Here is a 15,413-nt window from a genome sequence, read left to right on the forward strand (position 1 = left end):
TCTCTAGCATTTACTTGTAGAGAATCGAGGTTAAGAAATTTTTTTGAATGGGTATGTTGGTAGAACAAAATGAGAGCTTCTAATTTACACATCATGGGGGTTGAAAACCAGACTGGCTAGGAAACTATAAAGTTCTTTGGAACTTGGCTGTACAATATTAACTTCTACATATTCCAGCTGTCTGGTTTGTTTTTTATTTTGTTCTGTTTTGTCTTTGGTGGCTAAATGCTTCTCTTCAAGAAAACTTTCCTTTACATCTCCAGTCCCCAAAATAACCCTGATTACTTGTGTGGACGTTACCATTAAAAATAGTGTACTAAAAAAAAAGTCTACTAAGAGCAGCCACACTCTCCGATAAGATTTCGTTTCAAATAAGGACAACTCAGGGAATTTATTTACCTGTTTCTATTGCCTGCAGAAAAAGGCTGCAGGAATTATGAAAATTAATGAGGTCTGAACATCATTTATGAATGTGTACACCAGCTGACACAGCCTAGGTAGAACTCAGTATTTCACTAAAATTGATAAAAGGAGAATGACTTTTCATTCTCCTAGGTGACTAAAGTCAAACTCAATACATGAGCTCCCCAGACAGTATTACATACTGGAAAGTAATACATATACACCTGTGAAATAACTATTACAGTTGCTGGCCTAATTACAGTCATCAATTATGTCCTGAGGAGATTAATAACCTACACAAGTCTAAGCAAGTGAGCCTACCAGCCTGCCTTAAATAGTCACCACGAAAACCACATTGAAACCACATTCAAAAAGCCACATTCAAAAGTTAGTGCCTACCTTTAGGTGATTTTATTTTTTCTGTCGACCCATACAATGCATGGTTATAAAGCGTAAGTTTTACACAAATTTTTTATGTTTTAAAGGAATGGTTACCTCAAGTCAACCTATTTAAGTCTGGGTTGATATGATTATCAAAGGTAAGATATTCTGGCATACCAGAACATTATTGTGTTATTTTTCAAATTTCTTATTGTTTTACATTACAGGTAATTTTGTTAATTATACCAGTGTCACATTAAAGATGGAGTAATGCAGTGTGGACAAGTCTGAAAGGAAACAGAAGGTCTACTCTGGCCTATATTCCAGGAGTAAGAAATCATCCTTCCAAAATGTCACATACCACACCAAGCCCTAAGCAAAATATACTTAGCAGTCTTATATTTCTTTCCAGAATTTACATGTTTGCATCCACCATAATAAGCAGCACCACAACCAAAATATTTAGAGCAATAAAATGAGAGATTCATTTCTCAGGGTATATAAAATTCAGTAAGGACAGACTTACAAGACTGCCAGTTCCTCTGTCTTGCTTCATCGTAAAACTGACGCAATACAAGAAAGTCAATAACATCTGGCATATCATGATATCTAAACAAAAATAAAAGACTGTTAAATTTCCTGCAGAGCAGGTTATAGTCTAGAGCAGCAATGTCCAAAAGAAATACAATGGGAGCCACATATGTAATTTTTAATTTTTGACTAGCCTTATTAAAGTAAAAAGAAACCAGTGAAATTAATCTTAATAGTGTATTTTATTTAACCCAATATATCCTAAATATTGTTTCACCACATAATCAATACAAAATAATGAGATATTTTACATTCTTTGCCTTCATACCAAGCCTTCAAAATCCAATGTGTACACTTACATCACACTCAATTCAAATTAGCGACAGTTCAAGTACTTGGCAGCCACACGTGGCTAACAGCTACCATATTGGACAGCACAGGTTTAGCAAATCATTCTAACATTTTCTCAAAAACAAATGCGGAAGCAATTTCCACTACAGGCCAGAATTCTCTACACATTTAAGTGGCATGAAAAATGTATAAAACACACTCCCGCCTAATTGCTGCTGCAGTACCAGTATTTTTACTTCCAGTGGGTCCCAACTATCAGAACTTCAACTTACATCTTGGGCTGTCCACAGTGCTCTACTATTTACCCTGCAGCTGAATGCAAAGGACATGCTGATCAGCGAGAGGGAAAATCTAAATTTAAATAATTCCATATTTTAAAAAGTAACACGTACCTAATAGAGAAAGATTTGTCCATAAGTTTTCCAGTCGCAGGATCTATAAATGCTAGTTTGAGGCAACAAAGTGTAGGGGGCCCAACCTCATATCGTATTCCAACTATTTTGACCAACTCTTGATCCTTTAACAGATATTTTTAAAAGAATAAATGGTTAAAATAAAGCAATTCCTCAAGATTATAATTCTCCACATATTGCCAAATTAAGTCAGCTCACAATTTAGGATTCCAAACCAGAAGAGGGGTTTAATTTACCATTAATTACAATCGTTTTTGCTAAATCTTCACATCTTTTTGAAGACCGGTATTTAACACTGTTTCTAACGTAAGGAATATACCAACTTTAGAAAAAAACACAACAAATGTATAAGAAGGAACACACAAATCACCCATCAGCTCAGTGTCTAAACATAACCACCGGGCACAATCAGAATTTCCTTCTGGCTTTCTTCTCTTCCTAGAGAAACATTTTCATTTATGTAACTTTGTATTATGCAAATCAAAATATGTAAGCGTTTGGCTTATTATTCTTCAAAAACTTGACAATAAATTTCTACCTAATACATTTCAATAAATATGTGTTGAAGATCTATGTGCCGTGACCTATTCCAGGCACTAGGGGTAAGACAGGGAATGGGAGAAACTTCCTACCATGATAGAACCTCCTACTCATTATACTGTAATTACCCTTCCCCCAGTACCTGTTTCCTTAATACTAAGAATATGAGATGATTCATCCATTTATTCACTGCACAAAATATTATTGTTATAATGTGCCAAACAAAGTGCTAAAAATACAGTTGGCTCTCGTTATCTGCAGCATTCTTACTATTCTATAGTGCCACCCAAAATGATGAATTAGTGAGTTCCCAGTGAACACTGAACCACTGCTCCTGGAGGGCATACAAGGCTAGGTGGCTACAGGCCCCCAGTCTTAATATTTCAGTCACCTAATTAAGACAGTATCTTGTGTAATGTGAATTTCTATGTGAAGACACGTCATTTTTTTTTTTTTTTTTGCGGTACGCGGGCCTCTCACTGTTGTGGCCTCTCCCGTTGCGGAGCACAGGCTCTGGACGTGCAGGCTCAGCGGCCATGGCTCACGGGCCCAGCCGCTCCGCGGCATATGGGATCCTCCGGGACTGGGGCACGAACCCGTGTCCCCTGCATCGGCAGGCAGACTCTCAACCACTGCGCCACCAGGGAAGCCCGAGACACGTCATTTAATCTACGTTGTTGAGTCATTAACATTGAACTCACAACCAACAGCACTATGACTCATGCCTAAAAGAAGCTTATCTAACACACAGATTTTCTCCGTAAGGTACATCATCATCTTCTTGTACATAGTAACACAAGACAGCACTTTAGCACTACGCTAGGGGGCCATCTTAAACAGCAAGTCACCAACACAAAAATCTGAAAAATGTTTAATGTGGTACTGAATAGACTGCAAGAAGAACATTTATGTACAATATGAGAGCTCAAAAGAAGGAAGTATCACCTTGTTCAACCTCAGCTGAGAACATGCTGGGCAGACAACTCAAATCTTTTGCCACACTGTGCATGTCTGCAAATGACTAGAAAGCACCTTGAGTAGTGATTTTGGTGTTACAAATAGCAAACAGTGAGAAAGGCAAATTCGTAAATACAGAAAACAAGAAAAATGAGGATCAGCTGTCGTCAGGTACACAGTAATAAGTGAAAGAGACACAAACTTGAATGTATCTAAAGCCAAATTCAAAGAAGTAGAGCCATTGAGTTTTTTCATCTTCTAACAGTTAATGAAAGTATCAAAAATATGAAGTATAAAGATTAAAAATCACCTGTAATACTACTCTACATGTAATCACCACTAACATTTTAATGTATTTATTTTGGTTGACCATGTATGTCTTTAAATTTTTATCATAACCAAAACCAGAATTTCACATCCCATTTTTCCTCTTAGTAACACACTGTGAATACGTAACATTCATTCTACAAACATTTTAAAAGCCTCGGTTACTTTTAGTGGTGGGCTCTACATAGTAGCCAAATGTGTGAATATATCATGGTTTGCTTCGTTCAGTACAGTGGGATATTTGGATTTTTTCCTAATTTTTTGTTTTTATAAACAGTGATATAGAATTTAAATTTGTATGCACTTCTGGTTGTTTCCTAAATTACCAAAAGTAGAACTGCTGATTTAAAAGGTCTAAATATTTTCAGTTTCAATTCCAACTGCCAAGATACCCTGTAGGGAGCCTGCACCTGTTTCATGCACCCTTATCACCAAGCTGAACAACTATTAACAAACCTAAACCTTTGCTACTTGTTAAAACATGGTATTTTCTTTCTTTAAGTGTTAAAAATATGTATATACATAAAATTGGTTAAGTACAGAGAAGCTAAAGTTTTTTCTGTATTTTATTACATGTGAGGTTAAACCTTTTTCTCCAACTTGTATTGGTTTCTTTGAAAACTTGCACTTCTTTTGAAAATCTGTCCTGGGTACAATCATTTTAAGATTAATGATATATACAGCCAAGCTGCCTTCCAATAATGTACAGAGTGCCCAGTGACAAGCATGTCTTCTGATTAGACCTTAATGCTTAGCAGGTAACAGCAGAAATGTTTTTAAGTTGGAAATTAACAGAAAGGTAGTAATGAAGTATGCCTCCAGTAGGTTATTTTTAATGGATTTATAAATAATTTAACTATACATGTATGTGCTAACTGTTTAATGATTTAATAATACCATCATCTTACCCTAAGATCCATTTTTCTCCATGGCTCCTTGTTAGGGTTCAGTTCATATATGTTATTTCTTCTGACAGCCTCAATATAAGCTTCATGGCCCTGTCGAAAATATATTACCTACAAAAGGGAAGTATACATTTAAAAATAAAAACCTAAGAGTAATATTAATTTTACGTTCCATATTCACATTTTTAAACTTTATTACTCTCACCTCATCACCCATTTGAGGAACAAAAGGAGACTTCCGAAGTGTGGTGTCAGTTATCCAAACCGGAGGATGAAATTCATATAAACGTTCCATGTTTGCAAGCTCTGCCTGAGTCATCCTCCGCAGATTCTGCCAAGGGGAAGAGAACAAAGTTTAGTAGAATAGAAAGGGGCAGCATGCACTGTTTAATTGAAAAACAAAAGACTTCACCATTCAGAATGGCTGTTTTATTAGCATGTCACCTAATGATTAATTTTTAAACAGCATACATATTTGGTTCTTTAACATACATAGGAACATTACCAGCTGTGCAAGCATTGTATATCTACCTAGCACCTTCCTAGCGTCTCCTGAATTTCTAACAGATTCTGCATAGCACTTTACATCCTATGAAGCGGGTCTAATTTCCAGCTGGATCCTCTTCAACACACTAAGGCTGCTTTGCCAAGACTCCACAGTGAATTTCACCACAGACTAATCATCTCAGGGAGTCTCCTCTTGATTTGAGGTTTTAAGACTTGTAATCTTACATATGATATCACATGTGGAATCTAAAATATGATACAAATGAACTTTTATGAAATAGAAGCAGACTCACAGACATCGAGAACAACTAGTGGTTGCCAAGGGGGAGGGGGGTGGTACAGGGATGGAATGGGAGTTTGGGGTTAGCAAATGCAAACTATTATATTTAGGATGGATAAACAACAAGGTCCTACTGTATAGCTCAGGGAACTATATTTAATATTCTGTGATAAACCATAATGGAAAAACCATTAAAAAAACGACTGGTAATTTTAAAATATAACCACAAATTATTTGATACTCCTCCTTTCCTCTCTAAGAGGTGGAGCCTACGTATCCTCCACTCAATGTGGGCTCCAACTACTTCTAACAAATAGAAAAAAGCAGAAGTAACAATGTGCGACTCCTAAGACTAGGTCATAAAGGGCTTAGCCCTTGCTTAATTTTTGGATCACTTGCTCTGGGGACAATCAGCTACCATGTCAAGAAGACACTCAAGCAGCCCTATGGAGAGGCCCATATGGTGAGGAACTGAGGCCAGCAGCCAACTGTCCCATTAACAAACTTCAAAGATCCACCCCCAGTCAAGCCTTTAGACACTGTGACCCAAGCTAACATGATGACTGCAACCTCAGGAGCCAAAAATCAGCTAATCAGTTCCCAAATTCCTGATTCATCAAAACATGAAATAATACATGTTTCTTGTTTTTAAGCTAAGTTCCAAGATGATCTGTTACACAGCAGTAGATACCTAATACAAAGACATAGCATCTTTAAGTAACAACAGCTACCTATATGACAGGAGCACATGTAGCACTGTACATGGAACAAGGTACAGCAATATTACAATTAGGAGAAAAGTATGAAGACAGAACATGTCAAATGAAAATGGGAAACAGGACAACAGCAGACAAAACAAGAAGAAAGGATCTTAAAATGCCTTGAAATATATTTTTGGTGTTGGAACTGGAGGACAAAGTAAGAGTTATGGTGGGGATCTGAGCAAAATAGAGCTTTCCCTCTAAATTACAGATTCAGAAAAGTATAAGTGCCAAGTCCAACTCAGAGCAGATTAGAGAAGTTTTAATAACAAAGGAAATTTTCCAAAAATAAGTTTGTTTGCATTGTACGTTTGACTCCTGATGATGTATATCGATCAAAAAATAATAATAATAAAGCCTCCAAATTCCCACAGATTTCTAATTTCTAAATATGGACAGAAACTATAAAAGTGTAGGCAGATGGTATTTTTAAAGATATACTTTTCTTACCTCTTTTTTAGGCTTATTTTCTTTCTTTCTCTTTCGTCTCCTTTTTGGAGGAGATAAATTCTCAGTAGACATTTCGTCCTCTGAACTACTACGAAACCGAGTAATTCGTCGACGGGATGACGTTCGTAAAGGAGGCTGCAGATTGATGCCTGCGTCAGCCGTCCAATCAGAATATCTAGATGAAGAGCCACTAGGGAGGAAAACAGTTTCAGTCGTACAGAACCAGAATCTAAGCCCTAAGAGTAAATTCATCCTACAAGCTTAAGAGAGGAGAGACAACAAGGAGGAAAGAAAAGATCCTGGGAAGATTCGACTGCCCTCCCTATCAGTGCATACTGAAATGACCAAAGACCATGAGAAGGAGAAAAATCTTCACTGACACTGGGAATTAGGAAAGGATATAAGCCTGAGAAATTTTTTTAAGTATAATGTGGATGAGACCTCACAGAAGACAACATCTAGAGCCAACTAATAATACCCTTTCCAAAAGTGAAGTGTAGCTACGAAAGCAGGAGAGACTGTGCAGAAGAGCAGCACACCCCCTAAACCGCAGGAGGCTCCAAAATGGGACTAGAATTTTTAAGTGGAATGACAAACTGTCAGTGACTACACTGAGAGCCACAAGGAAAGCACAGAACAGAAAGCTCTAAGTGGACAAAGCTTCTTGCCAACAGGGGGACTCTCCCTCATATGAGAAAAGATCCCAGAGAGGGCCTAGTCCTAACTTACCCTGGAGCAAAAGCAGAGTCAAACAGGAAACTAGGAAACTAGCCCCTGGCCCACTCCCAGCTTTAGCAAACACAGAAAAGGATAAAAATCCTCTACTGGGGCCATCATTGTCCAACCACATACCTCTCAAGCTTGATAAAACACACAGTTCCAAAAGCTATTTATTACAAATATTGTTTTTGTATTATATTTTATGTTATAAAAAGAGCTGTTTTAAAAATCTTAAGAGCATCTGCTTTGTACAATAAAATTCAAGAAAAGTTGAATTAAAAGATAGTGAATATAGAGACAGGAAGGACAGTGGTGGTTGCCAGGGGTGGGTGGGGTGGAGTGGCGAACTGCTGTTTAGTAGGTACTCAGTCTCGGTTTTGCAAGACGAAGTAAGTTCTGGAGATTGGGTGTACAACACTGTGAATGTACTTAACACTCCTGAGCTGTACAATTAGAAACAAGTAAGATGGTGAATTTTATGTTCTGTACATTTCACCACAATTAAAATTAAGTTAACAAACAAAAATAAGGGTAGACAAGTGCTCTAGAAGCTCCTAAGCATAATGGAATAAAAGAAGACAAGAAAGGAAGCCAGGAGTATGGTATGGTGTTCTGTAAAGCACAGTATCAATGGAAATTAAAATAATCTGAGTCATATTTAGAAGGGAGAATCTTCTAGACTTGGTGATGGAAATGTTATGAAGAGAGAATGATATCCAGGTTTCTGGCTGAAGCATCTGCCAGGACAAAGTTGACATTTACCAAGACAAGGAACAGATGTTAACATCTTAGTCCCATGAAATTTGGATACCAAAACTAAACAAAAGGTAATACGTATGATAAAATAAAGTTTATATTTTAAGGCAGGACAAGAAAAATTAAACATCAAATTCTCTCTCTGTGTCCATTTGGGCCTCCACCCTCCCTAATGTGCAGCGGGCATCGGCATTACACATTAACCAGAGCTGCTCAAAGATGGGAGTGCCTGCTCAACAGTAAAGATCAAATTTTTTCTTTCTTCTGATGTTAGCAATTTAACTTCTTAAAAGAATAACATTCTTTCCCAGCCCTGTAGGGGGTCATAGTGCTTGGTGCTCACTTTGCAAAAGTTTACCTGGACTATGTATCCTTCGTGAACTTTATATAAAATAGCAGTATGTCATCCTGATGTACCATCATTTGTCTTGAAAATGTACAAGACTGTGCCTTCAGCTTCTAACACGGACAGGTGGAACAGTTCTCAGAGCTTCCTGAGAATCTGCTTCCCGGTTATAATCCTCAGTTTGGCTTGAATAAAAGTCCCTTTTTTGTTTTCTTCTTGATAGTTAATTGAACTTTCATCAACGTATGCAATAACTAGTAATAAATTTAACAGTGATTTTACCAAACAGACGTTGTATACTCCTCTTTATAAATGTAGCCCAAGACTAAACTGATGTTTTGAGTACACATATTTACACTGTTGGCTCAAATGTTTTAGAGTCAAAAAAAAAAAAAAACCCAAAATATTCTCTATAGAAATAGCAGTCAATCCAGCTTTCTTCTCCTTTTAAATGTATTAAAAACTCAATGTTAGTTGTTCCACAGTTGGAAGCTCTTACACCTTGAATGCCATTCAAGTATGATTCCGTTCAACGTCATGACTAAAATGCTTAGAAGATTAAAACGAGTAAAAACAGGTACCTTGAACTTTCACTGTCACTTTCACTTCTTCTATCACTTTTCCATTCTTCTTCTTCAGAAGAACAAGAACCTTCACTTTGATCACAGGAAGTCTCCTAATTTTGTGACAGGGAGAAAAATAAAATAAAAATCTTGATCTCTGAGATTAAATAACACAAGGCAAGAGAAACCACACAGTCATTCTAATCATCTCAGGAGTAAGTATGATAACCGGGTAATAAAATAGGTAAACTTAAAACAAAAAGCAAGTGTCTTTACTACATCCTTTTTCTTATCAAAAAATTAGACAATAGAAAATATTTGTGAGACTTAACACTACTACTATTAACAAAAGAAACTGATACAAGAGGCCATTCTCTGAGCAAAGTTAATAAGTCAATGTAAATGTTCTCAGTGTTTTGGACTCAAGTCACTGTAATAGGTGGGTAGTGGTATCTCATTTTACTTTCAATTCTCTAATCACATATGATGTTGAGCACCTTTTCATGTGCTTATCTGCCATCTGTATATCTTCTTTAACGTAGTCCCCGTTAGATCTTTTGTCGATTTTTAAATTGGGTTGTGTTCTTATTGAGTTTTAAGAATTACAAGTCCTGGGCTTCCCTGGTGGCGCAGTGGTTAAGAATCTGCCTGCCAATGCAAGGGACACGGGTTCGAGCCCTGGCCCGGGAAGATCCCACGTGCCGCAGAGCAACTAAGCCCATGCACCACAACTACTGAGCCTGAGCTCTAGAGACTGCAAGCCACAACTACTGAGCCCATGTGCCACAACTACTGAAGGCTGCACGCCTAGAGCCCGTGCTCCGCAATAAGAGAAGCCACGACAATGAGAAGCCCGCGCGCCGCAACGAAGAGTAGCCCCTGCTCACCGCAACTAGAGAAAGCCCGCACACAGCAACAAAGAACCAACACAGCCAAAAATAAGTAAATAAATAAATTTGTTTTTTTTTAAAAAAAGACCTTCCCAGTCCTTTTCTCAAAAAAATTAAAAAAAAAAAAAAAGAATACAAGTCCTACCACCTAGAGAGGTGGGATAGGGAGGGTGGGGGGAAGACGCAAGAGAGAGGAGATATGGGGATATATGTGTATGTATAACTGATTCACTTTGTTGTAAAGCAGAAACTAACACACCACTGTAAAGCAATTATACTCCAATAAAGATGTTAAAAAAATTTTTTTAATAAAAAAAAAAGAATACAAGTCCTTTATCAGACATGAGTTTTACATGTATTTTCTCCTAGTCCATGGCTTGTCTTTTCATTCTCTTAACAGTATCTTTCAGGCTTTTCTATTTGTCAAGTTTTTCTTTCATGGATCATGCTATTGGATTGTATCTAAAAAGTGATCATCACACCCAAGGTCACCTAGATTTTTATTATATGTTATCTTTTAGAAATTTTATAATTTTGTGTTTTACATCTACATTAAGTTTATGATATATTTTGAGTTAATTTTTGTGAAAAGACTGTGTCTAGATTTTTTTTTTTTGCATGTGGATATCCAGTTGTTCCACACCACTTGTTGAAAAGACAATGCTTTGTCCATTGAGTTGTCTTTGTTCCTCCATCAAACACTAGTTGAGTATATTTGTATTGGTCTACTTCTGGGTTCCTTATTCTATTCCATTGATCTATTTGTCTATTTTTTCACCAGTACGACACTGTCTTGAAAACTGGAGATTTATACTAAGTCTTAATGTATCTATCAGTCCTGCACCTTTGTTGTTCTTCAGTATTGTTAGCTATTCTGGGTCATTTTTTTCTCGAAACAAACTTCAGAATCTCTTTGCCAATATCCACAAAATAAACTTGCTGGGATTTTGACTGGAACTGTGTTGAATCTATAGATGAAGTTGGGAAAAAGTATCATCTTAAAAAGATGTGAAGCACAGGAACTCTCATTCACTTTTCATCAGAATACAAAATGTAACACAACCACTACGGATAATAGTTGGGCAGTTTCTTACAGAGCTAAATATAGACTTATCATAGAGGAAAATTAAACTCATATTACTAGAAAGTAGTCAATGTGAAAAGGCCACCTACTGTTTGATCCAACTATATGACATTCTAGAAAAGTCAAAACTATTGAAACAGGAAAAAAAAAAAAAAAAACTATGGAAACAGTAAAAAGATCAGTGGTTGCCCGTAGCTCAGGAAGAGGGAGGGAGTGATGATTAAGTACAGCAGAGGGGGGGTTTAGGACAGTGGAACTATTCTGTATGATACTATTATGGTAGATACATAACATTATGCATTTGTCCAAACCCATACAACACAGAGTGATCCCTAATGTAAACTACAAAATTTAGTTAATGATAATGTGTAAAACTGGTTCATCAGTTGTAGCAAATGTACCACACTAAATCAAGATGTTATTAATAGGAAACACTTAGGGAAACAGTATATGGGAACTCGCTGTACTTACTGTGTAATTTTTTTTAAACCTGAAACACAGAAGTCTTTAAAGGAAGAGAGGGGAACAAGCAGCTAATTCCCACAACCCTAATAGCTGCCGTCTACTTTAAATTCTGGTCTTGGATACTAAGCAGGTACTTTTAAATTGAGATACAACCTTTTCCTATAACAGCTACTTACATTAAGTGAATCATAAATGGATAATGAAAATGCCATGGAGAAACAAAACTAAAAAGATGGAACTGCAAGGAAATAGCTATTTTGTTTACTTCATTTGAGTAGGCAAAACGCAAAGTAAACATACTCTTAAAAAATGTTCCTCAAAATGTGAGCCCAATGTTATTCAAGGAGTACAGATTCCTAGGCCAACCACACTAGATCTACTCAACACGAGTCTGCTTTTTACACTCAAAATAGACTTCTAAAAAATCACAGTAATAAAATAAACTCTTAAAATCTACTACCTGGAAACCATGCATTCTGGGAAAAAGTTTTAAATGTTTTATCTGCATTAACTCTCAAAATACTTCTGTAAACAGAGGCAGGGTTAAGAAAAAGCTAATGAAACTTAAGTTTCAGAGGTTTTCAATTTAACTTGCCTACCAAGGCCCTGTGTCTATCTGTAACTTTGAATTCTTTTTCTAAAGAACATCCCTAAAATTATACAAGATTCAAACCCCACAAATCTTGGATCTGTCTTGCCAATGAGTTTTGTATTATCTCAAGTCACTACCTGCCCACTACTACCTTTTCATATATAGAGAAACCCAAGGCTAAGAAATGTAAAGAAATACGCCTGGGGTCACAGAAGAGTAAGTATAAGAAATGGAATCAGAAACCAGGCCAACTCTAAAACCCATACTTTTTCTACTATCAGTGCTTTCCAAACCAAAGCGTAATGGAACCAACATACACATATACACAACCATCTCCACCCATCAGCAACACTCAGGAGAATGAATTCATACCACTGTAGGAGGTAAACTACCATAACACAAAATTATGACTTATCTTAAAAGGTCAAGTGGATTTAACATTCTACATTATACTTGTGTTAATTTAAAAGTTCCCCATTAATTGCAAATAAACCAAATTAAGACATAAAATCGTAAGATTAATACTACTGATCTAAAAATTAAAACTCAATCTATAATCATTCCTGATTTTTCAGAAACACTTAATAAGAATTAGTTGCTATTTCCCTAGCGTAATATATATGTATACTGTAGAAACCTAAAACAAAGCATCTTACTTATTGTGAAAATAGCAGACACACTGACAACAGGAATATGGTCCACTATCTCACTAGTATTCAACAATGTACTGGAAGTATTAAACACTGCAATTAGACAAGAAAAATCAATTAAAAGTATAAAAATTAGGAGAGAAGTAGCAAAACTGAACATTGTATAAATGAGAGTGTACCTGGAAAACTTCACAGAATCCAATGATAAAATTAACTCAAAAATACAGTAATGTAGCAGGGTGGAAAAAATTAAAACTTGAAGGGGGAAAAAGGCCAAAAACACGATAGAAAAATGGCCAAAAGACATGACACACAATGCACAAAGATGAAAAAGACTCTAAATATATAAAAATATGTACAACTTCACACATAAGAGAAATGTAAACTACACTGTAAATAAACCAAAGACAAAAGGACAAATATTGTGATTCCACTTACATGAGGTACCTAAAACAGGCAAATTCATAGAGACAAAGTATAAGAGAGGTTACCAGGGGCTGGGAAGAGAAGGAAATAGGGAGAGTTCTTGTTTAATGAGTACAGAGCTGCTGTCTGGGATGATGAAAAAGTGCTAGAAATGAAGAGTAGTGATGGTTGCATTCATCTGTAAATGCAGTTAATGCCACTGAACTGTATACTTAAAAACAGCTAATGGTAAATTTCATGTTACATATAATATTCTATCACATAAAAGAACAGCCAAAACATATAAAAAATAAAACTAAGATACCATCTCTCGCCAATTCATTGGCAAAAATTAGAAATTGTAACACACTGTTAGTAAACAGTAAGAAAACGGACACTCTCCTACACCACAGGGAGGAAAGCAAGTTGGAATTCTCCTTTATGAGGAATTTTTATCAGCATCTCATAAGATGCAAACGTGTTTATCTTTGGGCCCAGCAATCCCATTTCAAGGAATGTACCCCCCCCATAACATCTCCATCATTAGACAAATACATACATCTACAAGATTATTCATTGTAGCATTATTTAAAATGAAAACGCTGTAAACATCCTAAATGCCCATAACCAGGAGAGTGGTTAAATAAACTGTCACAATCAGATAACTTAAATATGATGCAGCTCTTTAAAAATAAATAAATAAGGAAGGCACTTATGAACCGATATGAAGTGATTTTAAGAATATTTTAAGTGAAAAAACCCAAGTGCAAAAGAGTATCTGTGGTATGTGACATTTTGTGTACAAAAGGAGAAAAAATATACATGTATCTAATTGAGTATATAGGGGAAAGAAGAAAAAAAAACACAGGAAAGATATGCCAGAAACTCGTGAGGATGGATGGGAACATTTATCATAATTATCCGGAATCATTAAAGGTTAAAACATGCTCAATACATATAAAGAAGAAGAAAATAAATAAGAAAGGTGTTACACAAAATCATTTAAGTGAACGGTTAGCAGCTAACATTATTGGATATTAGGCAGTGTTTTAAACACTTTACATGGTTAACTAAACGAATTCTCACAACACCTCTGAGGGACATACCATTAATTACTTTTACAGATATAGGCAGAGGCACAAAAGTTTAACCAACCTGTCGAAGTAGAAGAATTTGGATTTAAATTCAAACCCTATGTTTGACGACTACCCTAATGCTTTATAGAGGAATTCAAATTGTTCATCCTTATGTAACATTTCAATCCTCAAAACATTCCTGATTAGAGAATACTAACATTCTAATATTAACCTTTAAAAACTCTTTACAGAAATACTGATTTACCCCAAAAAAATCAAAAAGAAGAACAGTAACTTACATATGATTACTGTAAGTCATGAAAAGGGTTAAGACAAAGACTTCTTAGATATGACGGCGAAAGCACAAGCAACTAAGGAAAAAACAAACTAGACTTCATCAAAATGTAAAACTTTTGTGCTTCAGCGGAAACAAGCAAAGAAGTGAAAAGACAATCCAATAAATGGGAGAACATATTTCAAAGTCATACATCTGATATAAAGGATTTGTATACAGAATGTATAAAGAACCCTTATAGCAATAAAAAAGACAACCAAATTGAAAAATGGGCCAGAGATTTGCATAGATATTTCTCCAAAGACATACAAGTGGAAAACAGCACACGAAAACATGTTCAACATCATTAGTCATTAGGGGAATGTAATCGAAACCACAGTGAGATACCATTTCACATCCACCAGGACAACTGAAATCAAAAGGACAGAACATAATAAGTGTGAACAAGGAGGTGGAGAAACTGGAAACTTCATACATTACTGACTGGGAACATAAAATAATACAACTACTTTGGAAAACAGTCTGGCAATTCCTCAAAAGGTTAAAATACAGAGTTACCATATGACCCAGCAAACTGACTCACAGATATAAACCCAAATGAATTGAAAACTTATGGCCAAACAAAACCCTGTACATTAATGCTGATAAGGAGCAACATCCGTAACAGTCAAAAAGTAGAAATAATACAAATATCCACCAGCTGATGAGTGGGTAAACAAATTGTGGTCTATTCATATAATGGAATATTGGGCAATGAAAAAGAATG

At 36.0% G+C, this 15,413-nt stretch overlaps 1 protein-coding gene across 2 annotated transcripts in view; it reads right to left on the reverse strand.

Annotated features, from left to right (window-relative positions):
* The window catches only part of BRWD1 (bromodomain and WD repeat domain containing 1), a 117,030-nt gene that overhangs the window by 37,175 nt on the left and 64,442 nt on the right, over nt 1-15,413 (reverse strand). For both annotated transcript variants that reach the window (XM_024758380.1, XM_024758379.1), the window contains exons 19-24: nt 9,209-9,303; nt 6,806-6,995; nt 5,013-5,138; nt 4,811-4,918; nt 2,058-2,182; nt 1,310-1,392 (exon numbers count right to left, since the gene is read on the reverse strand). In XM_024758380.1, coding sequence (XP_024614148.1) covers nt 1,310-1,392; nt 2,058-2,182; nt 4,811-4,918; nt 5,013-5,138; nt 6,806-6,995; nt 9,209-9,303 — 727 coding nt within the window. The remainder of the gene's footprint in view (nt 1-1,309; nt 1,393-2,057; nt 2,183-4,810; nt 4,919-5,012; nt 5,139-6,805; nt 6,996-9,208; nt 9,304-15,413) is intronic.

This window comes from Neophocaena asiaeorientalis, unplaced genomic scaffold (assembly GCF_003031525.2).
Source record: "Neophocaena asiaeorientalis asiaeorientalis breed wild unplaced genomic scaffold, Neophocaena_asiaeorientalis_V1.1 scaffold45, whole genome shotgun sequence".
Classification (NCBI taxonomy): Eukaryota; Metazoa; Chordata; class Mammalia; order Artiodactyla; family Phocoenidae; genus Neophocaena; species Neophocaena asiaeorientalis.